Source organism: Schistocerca gregaria, chromosome 2 (genome assembly GCF_023897955.1).
Source record: "Schistocerca gregaria isolate iqSchGreg1 chromosome 2, iqSchGreg1.2, whole genome shotgun sequence".
NCBI classification, from domain to species: domain Eukaryota; kingdom Metazoa; phylum Arthropoda; class Insecta; order Orthoptera; family Acrididae; genus Schistocerca; species Schistocerca gregaria.
This window is the reverse complement of record NC_064921.1, coordinates 326878373-326902573: the sequence shown is the minus strand read 5'-3', so window position 1 is coordinate 326902573 and position 24201 is coordinate 326878373. Positions and strand designations below refer to the sequence as shown.

The following is a 24201-nucleotide window of genomic DNA, read 5'->3' as shown; positions in this document are numbered from 1 at the left end:
GTGGCTAAGCCATGTCTCCGCAATATCCTTTCTTTCAGGAGTGCTAGTTCTGCAAGGTTCGCAGAAGAGCTTCTGTAAAGTTTGGAAGGTAGGAGACGAGGTACTGGCAGAAGTAAAGCTGTGAGTACCGGACGTGAGTCGTGCTTCGGTAGCTCAGTTGGTAGAGCACTTGCCCGCGAAAGGCAAAGGTCCCGAGTTCGAGTCTCGGTCGGGCACACAGTTTTAATCTGCCAGGAAGTTTCATATCAGCGCACACTCCGCTGCAGAGTGAAAATCTCATTCTAGAAACATCCCCCAGGCTGTGGCTAAGCCATGTCTCCGCAATATCCTTTCTTTCAGGAGTGCTAGTTCTGCAAGGTTCGCAGAAGAGCTTCTGTAAAGTTTGGAAGGTAGGAGACGAGGTACTGGCAGAAGTAAAGCTGTGAGTACCGGACGTGAGTCGTGCTTCGGTAGCTCAGTTGGTAGAGCACTTGCCCGCGAAAGGCAAAGGTCCCGAGTTCGAGTCTCGGTCGGGCACACAGTTTTAATCTGCCAGGAAGTTTCATATCAGCGCACACTCCGCTGCAGAGTGAAAATCTCATTCTGGAAACATCCCCCAGGCTGTGGCTAAGCCATGTCTCCGCAATATCCTTTCTTTCAGGAGTGCTAGTTCTGCAAGGTTCGCAGAAGAGCTTCTGTAAAGTTTGGAAGGTAGGAGACGAGGTACTGGCAGAAGTAAAGCTGTGAGTACCGGACGTGAGTCGTGCTTCGGTAGCTCAGTTGGTAGAGCACTTGCCCGCGAAAGGCAAAGGTCCCGAGTTCGAGTCTCGGTCGGGCACACAGTTTTAATCTGCCAGGAAGTTTCATATCAGCGCACACTCCGCTGCAGAGTGAAAATCTCATTCTGGAAACATCCCCCAGGCTGTGGCTAAGCCATGTCTCCGCAATATCCTTTCTTTCAGGAGTGCTAGTTCTGCAAGGTTCGCAGAAGAGCTTCTGTAAAGTTTGGAAGGTAGGAGACGAGGTACTGGCAGAAGTAAAGCTGTGAGTACCGGACGTGAGTCGTGCTTCGGTAGCTCAGTTGGTAGAGCACTTGCCCGCGAAAGGCAAAGGTCCCGAGTTCGAGTCTCGGTCGGGCACACAGTTTTAATCTGCCAGGAAGTTTCATATCAGCGCACACTCCGCTGCAGAGTGAAAATCTCATTCTGGAAACATCCCCCAGGCTGTGGCTAAGCCATGTCTCCGCAATATCCTTTCTTTCAGGAGTGCTAGTTCTGCAAGGTTCGCAGAAGAGCTTCTGTAAAGTTTGGAAGGTAGGAGACGAGGTACTGGCAGAAGTAAAGCTGTGAGTACCGGACGTGAGTCGTGCTTCGGTAGCTCAGTTGGTAGAGCACTTGCCCGCGAAAGGCAAAGGTCCCGAGTTCGAGTCTCGGTCGGGCACACAGTTTTAATCTGCCAGGAAGTTTCATATCAGCGCACACTCCGCTGCAGAGTGAAAATCTCATTCTGGAAACATCCCCCAGGCTGTGGCTAAGCCATGTCTCCGCAATATCCTTTCTTTCAGGAGTGCTAGTTCTGCAAGGTTCGCAGAAGAGCTTCTGTAAAGTTTGGAAGGTAGGAGACGAGGTACTGGCAGAAGTAAAGCTGTGAGTACCGGACGTGAGTCGTGCTTCGGTAGCTCAGTTGGTAGAGCACTTGCCCGCGAAAGGCAAAGGTCCCGAGTTCGAGTCTCGGTCGGGCACACAGTTTTAATCTGCCAGGAAGTTTCATATCAGCGCACACTCCGCTGCAGAGTGAAAATCTCATTCTGGAAACATCCCCCAGGCTGTGGCTAAGCCATGTCTCCGCAATATCCTTTCTTTCAGGAGTGCTAGTTCTGCAAGGTTCGCAGAAGAGCTTCTGTAAAGTTTGGAAGGTAGGAGACGAGGTACTGGCAGAAGTAAAGCTGTGAGTACCGGACGTGAGTCGTGCTTCGGTAGCTCAGTTGGTAGAGCACTTGCCCGCGAAAGGCAAAGGTCCCGAGTTCGAGTCTCGGTCGGGCACACAGTTTTAATCTGCCAGGAAGTTTCATATCAGCGCACACTCCGCTGCAGAGTGAAAATCTCATTCTGGAAACATCCCCCAGGCTGTGGCTAAGCCATGTCTCCGCAATATCCTTTCTTTCAGGAGTGCTAGTTCTGCAAGGTTCGCAGAAGAGCTTCTGTAAAGTTTGGAAGGTAGGAGACGAGGTACTGGCAGAAGTAAAGCTGTGAGTACCGGACGTGAGTCGTGCTTCGGTAGCTCAGTTGGTAGAGCACTTGCCCGCGAAAGGCAAAGGTCCCGAGTTCGAGTCTCGGTCGGGCACACAGTTTTAATCTGCCAGGAAGTTTCATATCAGCGCACACTCCGCTGCAGAGTGAAAATCTCATTCTGGATAACTGAAGATGTTGCTGGAAGCTGGGAACACATGGGGGTCATCCGCTGAGGATCCCCAACTTCAGCAATGTGCACTCAACAGTGTGCTCCAAAACATATGTGGCTGCACTAGTATTACACTCAAGCATCAAATCTGCCACAGATTGTCAATTATCGTGCTATAAAGACAGGACAAGCCTATGACCTCTACATTCTGTAAGAAGGTGTGGGTACACAGCACTTCGTTGCCTATTCATGGATCCACTGATCTTCAATCACTTTACACAGATGCCGATGACAGCAGCATGTGTAAACCTGACCAGCTTCACCATTTGTGGATATCTGTTCTCAGGCACTGGACCATAACAGTCTGCTCTTCTCGTTTTGAAGTCCCTTATGTAAGTGAACTTTTGTGGCCCTTATCATACTGAGAAAGATTCCCCACTTTCCTCTGATTATCTACTTCACTAAAAAGTCATGTACTCACTCTGTAATTCCAGAAGGAAGAATATTCAAGACACCCAGCATATCCTTCTTGTTACTTTGTGACAGGGTGCTAAATGTCGTTTTGACAAACACTGATACTGTCATTCTCTTGAGACGGCTTTCTTGTGAGATTGCTGATTGTACTGTGATTGCTGAATATAATTTTAACTTCCTTACATGCAAATGAGAAAAAAATCTGCCCTTAAAGACTTGCAGCAGTAAACTCCAGGTATAATTGTTAACACGTTTTTACTACTGAGATAAGGCATATACTGCCAGCATTGATCAAATTTAGTGTGGGTATCTGCTTGTCATCTTGTTCGTTTCTGCCTGCATTTAATAATTTTTAGTGCACTAGACTGTTTTTTTTTATATATCATAGCGGTCCTTGTTCTTCTTTGGTGTAAACAGTTAATGATACAGCCATATTTTTGCAAATGGTTGTATGCTAGATGATGTGCAAAAAGTGATAGATTAGGAAAATTACATCAGTAGGTGACAGATGGATCAGATTTCCTAGATTGCATGCATATATGTATCAGCTTTGCTGCCATTGTCTTGCAACATTTTACAATTGTCATTTGATTACAAATTTTCAAAGTAAGATAGACTAAAATTTTTGCTGTTTTTAAATTGGACATGCATTGTATTATTTTCACACAAAATTAGAATGAATGACTATTTAACTGTCACAAAATACTTGATTAACTTTGTATGTAATGCTGTTTGTGATCTGTGACACACTTAGCACCACATCCCTCCTCTCACAAATCTGACTGATTTTCAATATTTCATATAATTGTGCACCTAATTTAAAATGCTCAGTATATGTTAAAGGTTTCATACAGTAAGACAAGTATTACTGTTAGAAACTGTGTAACATATCTTAAGATAGAGTAACTCACAGCACTGTTGTAACATTAGTTGCAAAAGTTCATTGAATCACATCAACAGCTCATAATAGTAATTCAATTATCACAGCATATTGTTACAAAGGCACAACATAAAAGGATAAGAAAAAGGAACATAATTTGACGAACTTTCAAACTGTAAATGAGAGGGAGGGGAACACTACATTCATGTAGGAAATAAGTAACAGCACTTCATACAATGATCTGTTGCTGAGCTTTCATGCTCTTTTTCATTGATGGTAAGTAATCAAAAAGATGACAGTGTTGTTGTCATCTCACATTCCCACGTACTTGGAGTCTTGAAATGTGTCAACACTTTTACAGTAATGAAAATAATAAATTTCTGACAATATGATGTAATTGGATAGGTAAAAAATCTGCTCACCAATCAGTGGCAGCAATATATAAAGTGGAAGAGTTCCAGAAAAGTCACCCAGAACCCTGGTCAAGGGGGGCTTCCTTTCTCATCCTGTCTGATAAGTATCCCCTGACGGGTTCTGTGTGACTTTTCTAAATTCTACCCCTTTATATAAAACTTGTTTATGGTGATACACATATTTGCCTATGTTATTAGGCGACCCAAGAAGAGTAAGAGAATTATTATTTATGAGAAGAACACTCTGTGAGTAAACTCTCTCTGTTACATTAGAAATTACATAAGTTCATATTTTACAAATGTTCAAACATATTAGCTTTTGTGAAATGTGTTATTTAATTAGTTGACTAGCTGGATGGATTATAATTAGTTGATATGATAGGAAAAAAAACCTCAAATCTCACAAAGAAACTGTATTGTTGATAAGCGTTTATTTCAAAGTGCCAGATAGTTGGCGATGTTTGTCGACTATGAAAATAATTATTGATATTGAAAAGCACTAATTTGGAGGAATCAACAATGCGTTCATAAGGTTAGTCTGAAATCAAAAAATTCAAGTTTTGAGCCATTACTAACAACTCTGAATAAAAATGCCCAGTCACAGCCTGTGATGATATACTAGATGTGGTTGCAGAAGACTCAAGAACCAGGCAGGAAAGAAAACCATGTGATGTGTTTGGTATGATGCAAAAGTGTTACTCATGTAATAAATTGTAAAGCACAGCAAGTAAGACTACGTACCAGTGGTTCAGTGGCAACCTCTCCCACTCTGAGAATTGGGGAAGCTCTAGTCTGCTGAACAGAGGTATGTAAGTTTTTAGACACACAACTGAATGAGAGGCATAACTTTCACACGTGCATCTCTCAAATATTTCAGAAATCAGCCAATGTTACAAATAACATTCGGCAAGACTGGGCACAATTGACTTTAAGATCCCATTGTAACTGCTTACACACTATCAAAAGCAATTCCCACTGGCATTATAGGGTTTGCAGTCAGTGCTTGGGCACACGAATTGTGATATAATTGATAAGTCAATTGTAAGGTGGGGGTTTACTAAGACTCTTGACACAAAATTAGCAGCTGCTTGAATAAAGAAGCAGCCAGCATCATCAGGATTAATCTACTGGCAATAAGGGCCTGCGGGATTGGTGACGTGCTGATCATGTGTCACGATCATACACTGAGGTGACAAAGGTTGTGGAATACCTCCTAATATTGTGTCAGACCACCTTTTGCCCAGCTAAGTACAACGATTCGACATGGCAGGGACATAACAAGTTGTTGGAAGTCCCCTACAGAAATACTGAGCCATACTTACCCCTATAGCCATCCATAATTGTGATAGTGATGCTGGTGCAGGGTTTTATGCACAAACTGACTTCTTGATTGCCCCATAAATGTTCAGTGGGATTCATGTGAGTTATCTGGGTGGCCAAATCATTCACTCAAATTATCCAGAATCTTCTTCAAACCAATAGTGAATAATCATGATCCAGTGAAATGGTGCAATGTCGTCCATAAAAATTCCATCATTATTTGGGAACACGGAGTCCATGAATGGCTGCAAATGGTCTATTCTAGTCCATGGTCAGTTGTACCAGAGGATGCAGTCCATTCGATGTAAACACAGACCACACTGTTTTGGAGTCAACCTAGGTCCATGCTTTGTGGGGCCTGAACCACACTGGATACCTACCATCACCTATTACCAACTGTCATTGAGATTCAACTGACAGGCCATGGTTTTTCAGTCATCTAAAATCCAACTGATATGGTCACGAGCCCAGGAGAGGTGCTGCAGGCAATGTTGTGCTGTTAGCACAGGCACTTGTCTGCTGCCATAGCCCATTAATGCGCATTGTCCTAACAGATATGTTTGTCGTACATTTCACACTGATTTCTGCAGTTATTTCATGCAGTGCACACTACTACCACTATCCGTGTATGTGCATTTTGTTGCTCCATGACTTTTGTCACCTCAGTGGAGATTATTTACTGCCCCTTCTTTGAAGGCAGCAGTCGGAACATACCTAATGTCTGAGTGGTGTTCACATTTTACTACAACTAAAATTACAGTAAGTGCATGAGTGGCAAAGAGATTGGGACAGTAGCACAACAGATCACAGTGAAGATGACAGATTTCCAAACATGAAGAAGAATATGCTTATGAACCATATAGGTCCATCTACATGTATGATTCACTTTGTGACAGACCATACACCATACCCAGAATATTTACATATGCCGGCATGTTGCGTCATAGGTACAACAGACTATATGCTACTGGGGACCTTGATTGTGAAATTTTGAGGACTCAAATAACAGGCATTGAAAGACTAAGTGACAATGTTGGAGAGAAATGGCACTTATGAACGAAGTGGCTAATTGGGTATCTGGGGCGCAATTTAGAAAATATTTAAAAAATAAATGCACTGTTAGTGAGAACCACATTTTATGTGATGGTGCTGAAGTAAATACTGTGACCGCAGTGAATATTACAGAGCATTCACCAATGTCAGAATTCATTGCTACGTAGAGGATGATCAGATGCAGTGGATATGTGGTCAACAACATGACAGCTGTGGCAGATTCAGCAGACTGAATGAGAACTTTTTGGTGACTTGTGTGGTTTCCTAGCTAGAGCCGGCTGCTGTATGGTGGTGTGTTGGATCCAATAGGTCCTACTGGTTGACTCCACTGGGACTGTGGACAACTGTGTTACATCACCTTTGGCTACATCTCAGGGCTGATGCATGATGGATTTGATTGTTTGGGTTTCCTGCAACTTCGATTCTAGATATTTTGCTCATTATCTCTGGTGATCAGGGGCTCACTTGCGTAGACAAAGTGTAGGTCATAGGTGCAGAATTCTGCAAGAGTGGTTTCTTGAAGAATATAACTTTCTTAGCCCTGAGTGTCGCAGTGGTTAAGATCAGGAACTGCCAGTATGCCATCTGTGTAGATTACTAACAAATGTGTTACCATGCTGTATTTAGGGTAGATTTTCATTCTTTCTTTTATATTTAATTTAATCAGTTATTGTAAATGCTTTAAGTACATTACCTAACAGGAAGTGAATTTTTAATCAAAGGTGAATACAATTTTCTGTAGCTATAGGGAAATAAGACCCACATTAGAATCTAGGTGAAGGGTACTGAGATTGTAAGCAGTAATAAATAAATATCCAAAAATATAAATCTTGAAACACACAAGAAATGAAAAGCCCTGTCTGGAGCATGGCTCTGTATCGGTAGAAATCCTGAGCAATGGGGCAAATGGAAATAAGCTTTCTAAATATATTACTGGAGACTGTTGAAGATCGGATGAGTTGACTGAATAGGCGAGGAAGATTTCCAGCAAAGACTCAATGATGAAAATTACCTATTGAATAATATAATGAATTAAAGAGACAAAATAGTATGGCACACAATGTGGCATGAGTTGCAGCTGGAAAGTGTGATTGGAGGGATGGCAGAAGGGAACAATTACATGACTATATAATGTATATCAGAAATGATACAACAACCTTGCTGTCATGCTGAAATGAAGATGACTGAAGAACTGCACCTGACCACCCTTAGGATTTACAATCAGAACAAAAGATGTAGTGAAATAGGTTACAGTACCAGCAAAGAGATTAATTCAGTCATTGGAGCTATGCTGATCATGTTGGAGATATTATTTTAAACTGATCTTCATGTACTTCATTAACTGTGCCAGTGTTTTAATTGCCCAGCACTCAATTTTTTATAGATATTTTAGTAATTCTTTTTTCCAATAAGTATGCCTAGGATCTGTTCTGCTAGTAACTAAAGAAGAGTCTTACTGTGGCTAAGTAGACAACCAAATGACAGTCTTACTTCGGCTTTAATTTTGGGGTTACATCAAGTATTTGTTTTCCAGTACAACAATATTTCAACCTGCCATCAAAAATTGGTGTGTGTGACATACTGTTTCCTTGTTTGGGGAACATGTCTTCTTTATCACATAAGTAACAAAAGACATTAATGTAAATGTGTTTGGTTAGTAGGTACTGGGAGATGAAGCAGCTTGCACAGGATAGAGTAGCATGGAGAGCTGCATCAAACCAGTCTCAGGACTGAAGACAACAACAACAACAACAACAACAACAACATCAGAAAGGCAACATGTGAAATCTTCAGTAACTACCCAGGACAAATATTGTCATAAGACCTGCCAGGAACCCCAAGAAATTTTGGCCCTACATTAACCGTGTTATTGTTGTGAAAAACACTGCCCATACACTTATGAGACAGCATTTAATACAAAATTTGAAAATGAAGCATGAAATTTTGAATTCTGGCTTCAAATCTTCCATTACAAAGAAAAACAAACAATGTTTCCATATTCAATAGTTGTATAGCTGCTGAGAAGAGTTTCAAAGAAATCACTACTAGTTGTGTTTGAAAAGCAGAAATACACAAAACTTAATAACGTATCTCAGCCCAATTGAATTCTACCAAGCTTTGTAGGGGTTGTTAGATAACTGACTACACTCTCAACCTTAATTTACTGCAGATCCCTTGAGCAGAGAGGTGGTCCCCATGACTGGAAAAAAGTACAGGTCAAAGTAGAACTGATCCAGAGAAGTACATTCCTATATCACTTACATTTGGTGGTAGCATAATCCTAGAACATACTCAGATTTTAAACATTATGACTACCTTGACACTTCCCACGTAAATCAGCATAGGTTCCCAAAACATTGCTCATATTAAACTCAATGCACTGTTTTCACAGATTATATCCACAGTTCCGAGAATAGCAGAAACCAGGCTGATATGACTGTTTGTGGACTTTTGATCCAGTATTACATAGGTGCTTTCTAAAGAAATTATGTTTCTGTAGGATATCTAATCAGGTTTTTGACAGGATTGAAAACCCCCTAACATTATCCAGGATGGAAAGTCATCTACAGTTGGATATGTCCCAGAGGAACTGCTATTCCTGTTACACATTAATGACTTACCAAGCAGTATTGGTTGCAGTCTCAGGCTTATTACAGACAATTCAGTCTGTGAAGAAATTCTGTCTGATAAGAGTAGCAGTAATGTGCCAATAACTCTCAACAAAACATTAGTCTTGTGGAACTACTGGCAACTGGTACTTAACTCTCGAGCAGTGTGCCTTTCTACAAAGTGTGCCACTCACAAATAACTTTGTTTTGTACCATTTCCTGTTGTTTAACAATTTTGAGCCCATATCTATTTCTTTATTATTGCTTCAGCTAACACAGCGTTGTCGTACATTCAAGTGAGCAGCCACAATATAAAAAAGCCGCAAAATAGATGAGAAAAAATTTACAATTGGTGCAAGAAAATGACACAGATTATGAGCTAGCAGCACAGTTATTTATGAGATAGTTAGTAATCAAATAAATGAATGGCAGAAATCTGATGCAACTGTGCTATTTGATGCCTCAGGTGGGTCATTTCTATGGGGTAACACTTGTTTATGGCAATAGAGGGATTCAATGCAAGGTTTATTTTATTACTATCTTAATTAAATAGTGATTTAGCACACACAATATTAGTTTACTTAATTGCTGATTAATTAAACTAAGAGTAAACTGTAATCTTGTTCATACACGTTTACCTTGGTAACATAAAGGTATTCTTTGTATATGTGTGAAGTGTGCCGCACACCTGCCTGTGTTATGAAAAATGGCATGCCTGATCAAGGGTTAATTGAGAAGTCCACCTTCATAGATCCGTATGTCTGAGTGCTGTGCAGAGGAACTTGGTTTGATTCGCAGTACTGCCAAGGACTTCTTCCTTTGTGGGAGGACTGGATGGGATGTACAAACACTTGTGTAGCCGACTGAGGAGCTACTTGAGTGAGAAGAAGTGGCTGCAAGGTTTAGGCAGCTGATGATGTCCACTGTAATGGTGTGTTGACCTTGTGGCTCTCTATAGCACATCCGAATGATGCCACTGACAAGGATGATACAGCGGACAGTTGATACTGAATAGCTAATAGATGCAGGTTTACTTAACTGAGAAATTCATGTTGGACACTTCATGAGATATAGTGTGAGGGTTAATTGGTCACAACTACATTCATACAAATATTTTGTAGTAATAATGTATAGAGATTCGAAATGTGATGACCACATAGTTCAATTGTGGGTAAAGCAACTGGCAGGCTACAATTTGTCAGCAAGATATCGAAAAACTGCAGCTTGTCTACAAAGAGACTGGATACAAAACACTTGTATTACCCATACTTCAGTACTGCTCTAGTGTATGACGTGTATATCTGATTAGACTGACAGGGGACAGTGAGTGTACACAACAAAGTGTGGTGTAAGTGCTCACAGGCATATCTGACTGGTGAACAGAATAGTAACTGAATATTGAAAAATCTTAATTTGCAGGCACTCTGACAAATATGCTATACACCTTGCAAAATAAAGTATAGCAAACTTCAAGAACAATCTTACACAGCAGAGACTATGAAGATTTTTCATCCACTTATGTATCTATGCATAGAGATCATACAGATGAAATAGGCAAATAAAGGGCTCAAGACAGGTATGCAAGTAGTCATTTTTTACATGCTTCATCCATGAATGAAACAAAAGACAGCTTTGATAAATGATACAATAAAAAGTACCTCTGCTGGGTAGGCTTTCTTCTTGGGAATAAATTTGAAATACATTAGACATGATGTCATACTGCTGCAGCTGTGAGGTAAATCATAGATCTGCTCAGTGTATCCGGATAAACACTGAAGTCAACAATGTAGGAAAAGATAGATTGCTACTTTTCGTAAAGATGACACCTTAAGTTGCAGACAGGCACAATTAAAAGACTTTTACATGTAAGTTTTCAACCACAGCCTACGTCAGAAAAAGCAGCACACAACGTTCATTCACACAAGCAAGCACACCTCGTGTGCACACATGACCGCCAGCTTGGATCAGGGGAAGTCTTCTGAATAGGGCACTCCCTCCTGTTGCCACTGATACTACCATAAAATCTGAAATAAAGTCCAGGCAGAACAAATGGAGGGGTCAACCGTTTTTATAGTGGGGCTGGCTAACTGATGATTAATTTGTAGCTGCTGCATTGTTCACTCTCTCTGCTTCTCTGGTCTTTGATGGAAGGCAGCGGAGACACATTGACACTGTGTGCTCTAATACACTTTGAGTCACACAGGGAGGCAGGTGCATTAAAGTTAATATAGATTCAAGGATTCTTCAAGAGAAAGTTATTTACTTGAGAATATTCTTACATTTGTCATTGGAAATTTTTTTATATACATCAAAACTACTGAAATTTGATGCATTGCAGTCTCTTTAAAAAGAAAGGGACAAAAACAAGCTATATGTAGCTTGTGTGGCGTCCTATGCCATGGGTGAAGAAATGCCTAATCACTACACTCATTTTAAAACAATGCCCCCAAAAATTATTGTAATGATGAAGGAGAAAAAACTGGAAGAGTTGAAGTAGGGGATATGTTGGCTGTGTCAGGCCAATCCACACAGCTAAAGAAGCCATCTGGACTGGCCTAACACAGCTGCAACATTTCTGCTGTTGCAGAAAATGAAACACTTCACAAAACTCCATTTTGTCAATAGGCTGCACCATTTTGCTTTGTGTACTCTAGGTCAAGGGTGTGCAGACTTGCTGGTAATGTGAGCCATAAACCCATCACTGTGCCTACATAGGGACTGAAATAGAGAGAGAGAGAGAGAGAGAGAGAGAGAGAGAGAGAGAGAGAGAGAGAGAGGCACGTGAGCAGTGGGCCACATGCAGCCCGGGGCTGGTGCATTACTGCACTAGTGGTTGCTACAATAATGTGGTGTGGCAATTTTGATGTGTATCAGAACTGAAGACATGTGTCTACAACAAACAAAATAAATTATGTAACTTTATTTTTTCAAGTTGGTAATCAAAATTTTATGACTACCCCTTGTATTTGTTTCTTTTCCCTTGGCTCTTAAGTTATTCTCAACATGTGTTTCTCAGGTGCCCACAGAACTTCTCAATACTTTTGGCATTAACAATGCAAAAGTTCAAGTTGATTGTAAAATTTGTATTCGCCTACACACGATGGCAGGTTAATATTGGAAACTATTTTGTTCACCAAAAATTCAGTTTTTTTTATTCTTATATTTATTGCTTTTGTAATATATTCAGTTGTTATCATAAACTATCCCAAATACGAGATGTCATCAATTGGCTCTGTGAAGTCATAGTGCATTTCTACAGTATAATATGATCTTAAATTCTTACTGTGTGTGTCACATGAAATACCTGATGTGACTTTATCACTTGTGTAATTTCCTTTCCGCAGAAATAGTTGACAAATGACTTCATTTGCAAAAACAATATTACGTTACTACACACTGCATTCAGGAAGATTGGCTATAACATTTTGTGGCTGCCAAGCACAAGACAGAGCAGTAACAAAAATTGTTAAGCAGAGTTCACTTATAAACAGAAGATTTTATAGTAATGAAGAGAAAAAGAAGTCGTCACTTACTGTCAAGAGGAAAGATGAAGTTGGAGCACCAAAAACACTTGAAAATGGTTTGTATACATTATTTAATTTTAGGAAAAACAACTGTAGGTTAAAATGATGGAAGCTGACTGTTTCATTATTAAGTCATTGTGCATCCTGTTTTTTAATTGTTTACGTCTCTCTTGGGTTTAGTTCATATTAACCACGAGTGATAATAGATGAGGTTACACATTATTTATCACACGCTTGATTCACGAATGAATTGTTTCAGAACTTTTCTCTTTTAACAACAATTTTGTCTGTATAGTCACATTAATAATTATTATTTAGGATACTGCTGGAGAGTATTCTGTAACCTACCTTAGTAGTCATGGTCATATGCTGTGCTTATTAGTGATGCTTTCCAGGATGGTCAATTTAATGGTCATTTATGTGCATATTTTATCTCTCAATATAAAGGCCAAACAATGACCTTTAAAAAATGGTAAATGTAATCTGAGTGAAGTAGGATGGATGGTGTTGGCATATCATCAATGGATGATGACAAGTGACAACAACACACAGAATTTGTAGCATCAAAGTCAAATAATAAATTTTGAGAATGGAGTGAAAACAAATTAAAATACATTTATTAATCAATAAATACAACAGCTACAAACACCACATTTTGTGTAGGGACTGTCATACCACTTTTGAGAGCAATTCTCCTCTCAGTCTACTGCATTGTTAACTGAGAGTGTATCCTGCTTGTGAGATCAGTCATTCAGAAGCTAATAATGTGACTAAACAGCTCAAATATTTAAGTGTAATTTTTTGTTGCTCTCGATAGGCAGTGTTACCAGTGAAGTGATTCCATACTTCTATTGGATCTATTTTAAGATCTAGAAGGTGATCTGTCAGTTAAAAACTGGACTGTGATGGTAGGCCTGTTTCTGTTCCACTTAGAAAATTATTCTTTTTTGTGCTATCTTATAATGTTTACTCCACGAATCAAATATGGTTTCTCTGTTTCCCTGCTGTGTATCAATGTATTGACCATCCTCACTTAGAGTTGTCTCAATGTTCTTGAATCTAGGCTCAAGCACTGTTGATATGACTAATATTTTAACATGTTCAGTTGGTAGCAATCACATTTTCATGTGTGTAATGACATTACTCTTCAGATTATCTTCAGTGTCTGTATTGTTTGCATGCCAGATGTTTCACTTACCTGTTATTGGGTTTACTTTACTGCGTGAAAGACATTTTTTTCCACAAGTAGACACTTCCACAGGTTTTAAATGCCACAACCATCTGCCAGTTTACAGTTTCCGCAGCCGTTAGCACAGGTGGTGCACTAGCATGGCAATTCTTAACATTCTTAATCACTAGGTATGACTGCAAAAATCTTTCAATAATATACAATGTTGAATTCCATCTAGTGTTTACTTCATGAGTTAATTTGATGTATGATTTTTTTTCTCATTACATGCTACTGCACTATGTTTAAACCACATTTCAATCCTTTTCACAGAATCAATCAGCTCTGGCAATAGAATTTTTTGCTACCAAATTGAGCATATGTGCGAAAGAGGATGGTATGACTTTTTCTTCCATATATTATTTATACTCCTCTAACCACAGCACTGATGTCTTCATAAGATACGTTTAAAAAATATATTATTTTAATGATGAAAAAAAGTATTGACAGTATTAACAAGCCAATGTCGAAGGTTGATATATTCTCTTTAATGTCCATGTTATGTTGTTTCAAAGACTTTGGTATCGATATTTTTAAACTCCTAACATTGATATTTTGTAAATATTGATAATCATTGCTCATCCCTAGACTGTGGTGTCTGCTCATTATATTCAATAGTGTGTGTGTGTGTGTGTGTAAATGAGTTTGCCACTACTTTTATGTGATAGGATTTTGTATTTATTTTGTTATGCTGTACAGATACCAACAGAATTTGCATTGTTCTTACTTGTTTCTTACACATTTCATTTAACTTTTGAATTTGCGTATTATGCACATTTTAATTTATTGTAATTTTAATAATTTACTTTCTTGCAGTGAAAGAAGCAACAAAAACTGTTTCCTATATGGGAATCATTCTTGCTGGTTTGGGATTAACAGGTGTCATGTTTTATACAGTGTTCAAGGAATTATTTTCTAGTAAAAGCCCAAATAGTGTTTACTCAAAAACTTTGGAGAGATGCATTGAAGATCCTCGTATTATAAATGCTCTTGGTGAACCAATTAAGGGTTTCGGCGAACAAACAAGAAGAGGCAGAAGACGACATGTCAGGTAGGACAATTTTTTTAAACTGTTTAGTCCATATAAGCATTACCACATTCATAAAATGATATGTGAGAGGCAGCATTCTGTCATTCACCAGCCATGTCTAAGAATATGAAAAGTAAAAACAAGAGGCAATGGTTTGGAGGAACAAACAGAGAAAAAACATTCAGAATGGGTAACAGGAGACAAATGACTGAACTTGGTACATCATCATGAATCATTCAAAGGTTACCGTAAAAAAATTTTATTGACCAACTACAAATCATTACCTTTTTTGTGTCTGTTTTTCATATGTTTTGCACTTAATGCTTCTTTCATTACATAGATTTGTTTGATTTTTAAAAATGAACATCCACTCTTTACTTAAACTTTCCTCAATTGTCTGCTTATTTAATTGCAGCCACCTGTTCTACGAACGAGATGGAATCAACCACCTAAGAATGAAATTTTATATTCAAGGCAGCATGAGACGTGGGACAGTGCACTTAGAAATGAGAGAGGTAATTGCATGGTATTATTTCTTTATGTCAGTTCTAATGATTTTTTCCCCCTTTGGAACTCTGCGCAGTTTTTATTGTCTGACTATCCAGAGTAATTAGTTAGCATCTTAACTTTACAGATATTGTACTGTTTATTGAGTAGGTAAGGTAAATTTTGCTTGCCTACTAGTGGAACACTGAATCTAATCTCAGAGAACCTGAACACAGACTGTCAGTTTACTAGCACAAACAGGAAGCTGTTCTTTGAATCTGAATCAGGACTGATTAGTGGCAAGAGTACATCTAAATAGCAGTGATAAGACAGCTAAAACACACACACACACACACACACACACACACACACACACACACACACACAAGGCTTTTAAATTAAATGAAGAGATTTATAGAAAGCAATTGCAACATGATACTGGCACAAACCAGAAACTATTTAATCAGTGTGGGGAAAAAATTAAGTGATGAAAGAATATGATAATGATTGGTGACCTGCTATTGTCTGTCTGAAAGCCTTCTTATGGATTCCCCCAATTCCCAGGATGCAGTGGAACAATTTATTAAGTATTTCTATCTCAGACTGATTGTGGTTTCGCCTTCACTATGTGAAATGATGCAACATACTCTGCAAGTTAGCATTTGAAGATCTGCAGAGCCTTAGAGCCAAGTTTAATTGAAGAATGACACTTGTAGTTCCACTGTGAGACAGTGTTGCATCAGAGGCTCGTTTGGAGCTTTTGGGCACCTGTTTCAGTAGCATTGTTAGTATCCTTGTAATGTGATCCACCTAGTGTAAGGTACAACCTAGGTGCCCTAGACCAAACCTGTGTAACAGCAGCAAGCTTGCATGTGTTGATCATTCATCTTGCCAACTTCCTTTTCAGTACTGCTTTACCTGGTGGGAGGATCATACAAAGTGGTTACTTGAGGAAAGTGAACAGTCACTTTCCACTGAGCAATGTTTGTAAAGCCAAAGGGTGTAGTGTGATGTGAAAAGGTGACCCAATTCCAGTGTTGATGCATTCTTCTGACAATATGATGCTCTCAACAACTCAACTCTGGGGTGTATGGAGGCAGTTCCTCTAACCCCTCCTCCCAATCCACATGTGCATTGTAATCTCTTGAGTGCTCTTTACTTTCTTTAGTTGTGAGGAATGGAGGATTTGAAAACAAATTATTGTTTTCAGTCTGCAGTGCTACTAAAATGATTTGTAGGAATCATTTCAATGATTAATGCCACTATATTTGAGAAAGTGCTAAGGTTTTTTTTTTTTTTTTTTTTTTTTTTTTTTTTTTTTTTTTTTTTTTTTTTTTTTCAGTGAGAGAGGTATTGGGGTTGTCAGCTATGAGTTACCACTTTATGATCTGGATTATCCTGCACGATAGAAGAATGCCTTAACTGTATCCAAGTGTCTTGCTTCCATGTGGGATCTTGATTCTGCATTGTCTGCAGTCTGTGATAAATAACTTAGTCATATTGGGATCAATTACAATGTGTTAAAGGATTTTATAGAAGACACTAACCAATCATCCTCACCCTTTATAGTTTTACCTGTATGTAACATAACCCGCAAACTGCTGTGCAGTGAATGGCAGAGGGTACTTAGTACCACTATTGGTAATGTTCTTTCACATTCTATTAATGTATGGTGCAAGGGTAAAAAAATGACTATCTATATATCTTGATACATACTTTAATCTCTAATATGTTACTGTCACTATCCCCAACAATACATGAGGGAGGCAGCGATGTTACTGAAATTTTCCTTGAACACTGGTTCTCTGAATGTGCTCAACAGGATTCTACAAGAACAGACATTTCTCTATCAGGGAGGACTATTTTAGTTCCGTCATCACCTCTGTTACACTTTCAGATTGGTTGTATTGATTTGTTATGATGTAGCAACAGATTTCTGAATTTATTCTATTACTGTTGTAAAGTCTACTTGATAAGGACTTCAAACACTGGAGCAATACTTGAGAAGTGGCCACACAAGTATCGTGTATGTGTGTTTTTTTTGCTGATGCATTGTACTGTCCGTGAACAGCATGATTTCTTACTTCTAGATACTTAATCTTGCCGATAGCACAATTTCCTAACTCAGGGCAGGATCCCATTTTACAAGGGCCATTTTTACCTTTTTACAAAAACAGTTGAGGAGAACCATTTTTTGGTACAAATAATACTACTGTTCCTCAGAATATTCGCCCCTAACATTTTGCATGTGTTCTAACCATTTTTCTTGTCCGATGTTGGTAACTCAAAAACAAGATTTCGGAAGGTTTAACAGCTTTTCTTGCGATGATAAAAAATAACTGTCAACATATTTTCGGTTTGATATGAGGTAACAAAGAGAAGTTGTAATGTGATGAGACATTAATTTGATGATGTTTTCATTTGACAAATAATCAATTGTTTTATGCACAGTATGGGCTGATGTTGTCATAATGAATAGGGATTTAACATTTTTGGTAATTTTTCTTGGTGTTCGTATGTAAATTATGGCTACTAATTGTGTTATGATTCAGCATTAACTGCTATTTGATGATTCCAACAAGTCTGTATAATCAAAGAAACAGCTGATCTTAATCTTGGAAGTGCTTCAATAAAGGACCATTTCAGTTAGTTTTGGTTCACCTTGAAACACCTGAACAGCTGATTGCTGCTTAGTTTCTGACTCATATGAAAATATGTAAGTGTCACTTCCTGTTACGATGATGTATGTGGATTTCGATTTTCCAGAAATGAATTTTCTTTTTATTATTTTCTTACACCAGTTAACACGGGCCTGTTTCTGAGCATGTGTGGCACAATTGGTAAGGAATCTCTTTCATAACTAAGTCTCCATACTAAATCAAATCCAAATTCGTCTCCTCTACACCTTAAGATACCTCCATCTCCCAGTAAGTCACATTCCAGTCCTCTTTTTAGTTTTCAGATTCCCCTTCCAGCCCAAGTATCTGTACGGAAAAAAGATTAGATACTTGGGCTTCATACCACAGCCAGGGCGACAGCTTGCTCATACATGCAGGGCGCTGCTGCTGCTGCAGCAGCAGGAATTTCATATAGACTCAACTATGACATGAGTGTGTCTATAAAAACTGTGGTCCACATTTGTCTGGCAGTTGTCGCTATTCTCTGAATTCTTCGAAATGCTCCGATGTTAGTAGAGTGATTGACCTTGCTTGTGTTTACATTTCTCGATTTGGATTGCTTGATGGACTATTTGAGCATGCTTATGGTGACTTTTGCTATGTTCTGGACTTTGCTTCTGTCCAAACATTAGCTTCATGCCATCCTTGACCGCAGTAACCACCTGTGTCAGTGCCAGTATGAGTATAAACTGTGTTCTACATACATGGTACAGAAAACTCTTCTATCATGTTGCACACAGCATCAGTGGTTTTTGGAACAACTGATTTTGTTCAGCCATTACAAAATTTATTGCTGATGGAAGCATGATCTTGGCAAAATTCTACAAAAGAATTTAGAGAGTCCTTTTTTAAGGTAATTGATTACCAAATGTTGAATGAAGCAGTTTGTGATGTGAAAACCTTCGCATGAAATTTCTATTCCTTTCTGAACGCTGTTTCTGAAATCACTTAACAAAGGAGTATTTGGCCAATTTAATAGCTGCCATTGTTTTAACAGTAACAGATTTTGAAATGATAGTAATTTTATGTCAAAATTCACTCTCTAGTGGCTGTTGGTAAAAAGCGGCCTGTCTAGAGAACTGGGTGAGTACGAGGTATGTCCAGAAATAAAGAGTATTCAGTTATTTAAAAATAGAAAAGGCAATATATTTAAGAAAAATTTTCAAATTCATAGATGTACATTGAACATTATTTTTCAACATAGTCGTTTTTGTTCTCAATGTACTTTGTGAGGTGGAAGATGAGTTTTCTATCTTCAGTAAAGTCGTCTCTTGCCGCCTTATTGCCCCATTGTTTGACAACACTGTGGGCCTTTTCCCATCCATACATAATTTCACAAAAATAAAATGATGAAAATCTTGAGGTCCCATATCAGGACTAATTGCGGTGCAGTGTTCATAATGCCCTAACTGCTGAATAAATCCAAGAGGCCTCTTTATTCTTTATGGTGGTGCTTACATGCGAATGTGCACCACGATGCAGCAAGCACAGTCCGTTTGTTAGCATTCCCCTTCTCTTGTTCTTTATCATCCTCAATACTTCTTTAGGGATTAACAGTACCACAAAACATTAATTGTTTCTCCCTGAGACAAAAAATTCAATGAGAACACCTTTACAGTCTCAAAAGACAGACAGTGCTAACTGTGGCCGAAACAACAATTTTGAATGTTTTGACTGATGATGAAGAGGGTTGATGCTGCTGCATTGATTGTCTCTGTATCAGGGGCGTAGTGGGCCCCCCACATTTTGTCACGATTCACCTGTTCGAGCCACTCAAGTAATTTCCATGACGGTGCGATTCTAGTGACTTTGTGTTGATCTGTGAGCTGTTTTGGTACCAACACTGCACACAATTTTAAAAAACAAAGTGTTTCAGTAATGATTTCCTGCGGAAGAGATTTGGAGATTTCAGGAAACATTGTGATCATCTCGCCCAAAGTGAAATGAGGGTCACAATGAATCATTTCTGTAATTTGTTCCAGCTTATCAGTCGTAATTGAGAGAAGACCTTCCTTCGTCCGTCATGATCATTTGTTTTGTCAGCATTAAACCTGCATCACATTAGTACGATCATTACACCACTCCCATAAACAGTTTTAAATTCTGTTTCCCTTTGCAAGAAGAAAATAGATTTTGCTTGTAATTCCCCTGCTTTCAGTGTAAACAAAAGTTGCCACAAAATCATTTCAGTTTTTACAAGTAATAAAATGAGTTTATTGCAGCATCTTAGATGTTTTAAAGCAGAAATTGATGCTAATAATGATTGATCGTCATCCCCCCCCCCCCCCCTGCCTCCAGCAAATGTCCAGGATGTGGAATATGTTTTGTAGTTTTGAAACAAGTTTCAACATCCAAGTTAGTAATTTCCTCATTCATAAACAATTTCCACTCCTGGAATTCCAACTACTGAACATCTATTTTACTTGTACTTGCATACTGGTCACAACAACTGCTTTAAAATAGTATCATAACTGCTTTCGTCTAATACTGGCCCTTATGTAGAATTTTGACAATACCTCACAATCATAGTATTATTACAATTTATGCTATATCACAAAAGATTTGTATACATAATTTAACATGTAACATCAAGACAAGAGAAGAGTCAGTGTAGCAGAAATGGTTACCAATGTGCTAATAAAAAGTAAAAAGGTTTCAAACGCTATGCATATTTTTTGATTTAAATAAGGTGTTTGATTGTGTTGATCACAAAATATTGCTTCAGAAGTTGGAACATTACGGAATATGGGGAGTAGCTCACAATTGGTTCACCTCTTACTTTAAAAACAGACAGCAAAAGGTCTTATTCACAGTTTTGAGCTTCCTTATTTATGTAAGTGATATGCCCTATAGTATTATAGGTAACTCTAAAATATTTCTGTTTGCTGATGACACTAGCTTGGTAGTAAAGGGTGTGTGCAACATTGGCTCGGTTTCAAATAGTGTAATTCATGACACAAGTTCATGACTTGCAGAAAATAAACAAATGATAAATCACAGTAAGACTGAAGTTTTAGTTTCTAACACCCAGTTCAACAAAACCCGATATTTCAATTTTGCAGAATGGGCTTATGATTAGTGAAACTGAACAGTTCAAATTTCTATGTTTTCAGATAGATAGTGACCTGCCATGGAAAGCCGGCGTTCAGGATCTTGTTCAAAGACTTAATGCTGCCATTTTTATTATTTGAACGGTATCTGAAGTAAGTCATTGTTCAACACGAAAATTAGTCTGCTTCGCTTGTGTCATATGGCATTATATTTGGGGTAACTCTTCCCTTTCTAAAAGGATACGTTTGGCTCAGAAACGGGTGGTTCGTGCAGTAAGTGGTGTAAGTTTGCGAACCTCTTGTTGACCCCTGTTCACTAGTCTAGATATTTTTGACATTGGCCTCTCAATATACATATTCTTTACTGTCATATCTTGTTATCAATATCAGCGTATTCCCAAGAATAAGCAGCTTTCACTCAGTTAATACTCGGCAGAAATCCAACCTGCATTTGGATCGGACTTCCTTAACTCTTGTGCAGAAAGGTGTGCAGCATACTGCTGTATCCATTTTCAATAAGCTACCACGAGAATTAAAGAATCCAAGCACACTAATCCACATGCTTTCAAATCGAAAGTGAAGAATTTCTCATGGGTCACACCTATTCTGTTGAGGAGTTCCTCGAAAAATTAAGCTGATTCTTATGTTATATTGTTGATTGCGTTTACTGAAACATATGGGTTGACTGTTTTGGGTTCATAAACATTTTATTTTTATCTGTTATAACTTTTATGTTGTAATTTCACCTACTGACATGTTCCGTGACCTTGGAGATTTGCTCCTCAATTTGGTCCTACGGAACGAATAATAAATAACCAGGTCATTGACATACATGGTGGTTCTGTCAGCACAGTCAAGGTTCTCCACAAGATTTAATAGACGTTCTACTGTTAGGTCCCAGAAGATGGGCCCACACATGGATCCTTGTCGGCATGCCTTAGTGAGACTTACAACCATTCCCCGGTTACCTGGTAGGCAGTCAGCAACCCTGTCCCTACAGTAATCTTCGGAGGCTGGTACCTACAGCTCCCTAAGATGTGAAACTCTGCAGGCCCACACGGCCTGCAATGTCTATCATTATGGTTACACATATTTCCGATCTGTGTTTTCTATTATGCAGAGTGCTTGGTTCATGGTGTCATCATTAGTCTGTCACACAGAAGGCTTTCTTTGACCTTCAAGATTGTGCATTCAGTAAGCAGATTGCTAGGTAGGATTGTCGATAGGTTGGGTTTTTATGCGCAGCTTTTTGTGGATTACAGTATTAGCTGGTATTTCTTTTGTGTCTCCATTGGGAAAGGGGTAATGAGCCTGCCATCTGTTATGCCATTGGAGCCAGGGACTTTGTTCCTCTTTAATTGCTCAGACACTTCCTGTTGCATAAAAGGACACGTGATGTTTCACTTTTGTAGCCAACTACTAGTTCTGTTTTTAGGTTGGTGTGTATCTATAGATCTGTGTTTTCATCATCAGGTAGAAGATTTGCAGCAAATACTCTGGGGAGCATCTCCAACTGGGCATTCGCATGCCTTCATGCTGTTGAGGGCGATACACAGTCACCGGAGGGGGGGGGGGGGGAAGCTTAACCAATATTCAATCAGATGTTGATAATCTTGTTAAGTGGTGCAGAGTGGCAAATTCATCCACGATAAATGTCAATTATCCTGTAAAAGTGTACTTACAAGGTTTCAAGTATCAGTATGAAGTATATTTCTTCGATAGGGCCCATGACAACATGATTAGATTAATTACAGTGCATACAGAGGCATTTAAGCAGTCTTTTATCCTTTGCTCTGCATGTGATTGTAATAGGAAAAATTGTAACAAGTCATACAATGGAAATTACCCATTCTCGTGTTGTTCAGAGGATGGAGACATAGGACTTGACCAATCCCCAAACAGTGGTACCAGTAAAGAGTTTTGGAGTATTTTACTTTTCAGACACACACAGTATATATAGTTTGTACCTGCAATATTGTTGTTTCAGTAATACATATTTTGCATTACATTTATATAGCTCAAGTAATTGAATAGATAAAAACTCTAATCACATGAAATGGTGGTAAGGGAACACACATACAAACGATATTACAGTGTGCAAGCTTTCGGAACCAGTGGCTCCTCCTTTTGCTGCAGCTTGGGGAGGAGGCTTTTTATCTATCCAATTACATTATATTTTCAAGAATTGATTATTTTGTTGATTTATATAGCTTGGTCATATACAACAACCTATCTTCTTGTCTCTTTCCAGAATGATAAGAAGGAGTTTGAATACAGGTATTTATTCGTACAGATGGATGATTTTCCAAGAGAAACAATAATTCTTGAAGACAATAGATATGATGTGCCATCACCAGTTGAAAAGCCATTTGACAATCTGCTTGTGTAAAGCAGTTAATTGATTTCCTTGTGCTGTCAGGATCTCTTTTGTGTGGGTATATTTTATACAAGAATGCATAGAATGCTTTATACAAATAAGGTAATCATTGTCAGGAATAATTTAACTCAATTGATGCAGCAGATATATTTTGAAAGAACATCTTATGTCGATCATGTATAATACTTGGTAATTAATATTTTTCTTTTTTGGATATTTTTAACTCTTCTATACAATATAAGATTGTGGAGACTGAATTGTGCAAAGAGCACATATACAAGTCATGTACAAAACAAACACAGTACCTTTACAATATTCTGATGTCAAGTTTCAATGAGTAATTAATATCTTTAGAATCCTTTTACTGAAAAAGAAAATTTATAATAAAAATTGAGAATAATTTAGGTGTCTTTTTTATTGCCTTCAGACTCTCACTCACAACAGTCATGTAGACTGAGCCATCCCATAGGTGCTGGAAGTGGAGTGATTATAGATTTCGCAGTGAAGATCAAATGGTTGCACATTATGAGAGGTGACAGTCCTTATCACATACTTTCAAAGTAAATGTTAGCTTACATAAATCCCTGGAGGATGACAGAAGGGTAGCTTGGTTGAGAATGGTGGTTACTAAGATAACTGGTTATGACAGATTATAGTCTCTTTTAAAATAATGAAATCTCTTCCGACTTCATATCATTGT

The 24201-nt window shown here is 38.5% G+C and overlaps 1 protein-coding gene across 5 annotated transcripts in view; it reads left to right on the top strand.

Moving 5' to 3' along the window:
• Positions 1-24192, top strand: part of LOC126336973 (mitochondrial import inner membrane translocase subunit Tim21) — a 44894-nt gene extending 20702 nt beyond the window's left edge. For 3 of the 5 annotated variants that reach the window (XM_050001190.1, XM_050001188.1, XM_050001193.1), the window contains exons 2-5: positions 12473-12708; positions 14697-14931; positions 15326-15425; positions 23376-23905. In XM_050001190.1, coding sequence (XP_049857147.1) covers positions 12486-12708; positions 14697-14931; positions 15326-15425; positions 23376-23513 — 696 coding nt within the window. In that variant the 5' untranslated portion in view covers positions 12473-12485 and the 3' untranslated portion in view covers positions 23514-23905. Of the gene's footprint in view, positions 1-12472; positions 12709-14696; positions 14932-15325; positions 15426-23375; positions 23906-23928 lie in introns of those variants that run through there. The other 2 variants (XM_050001191.1, XM_050001189.1) reach the window with 1 other exon arrangement.
• Positions 24193-24201: the final 9 nt, after the last annotated feature.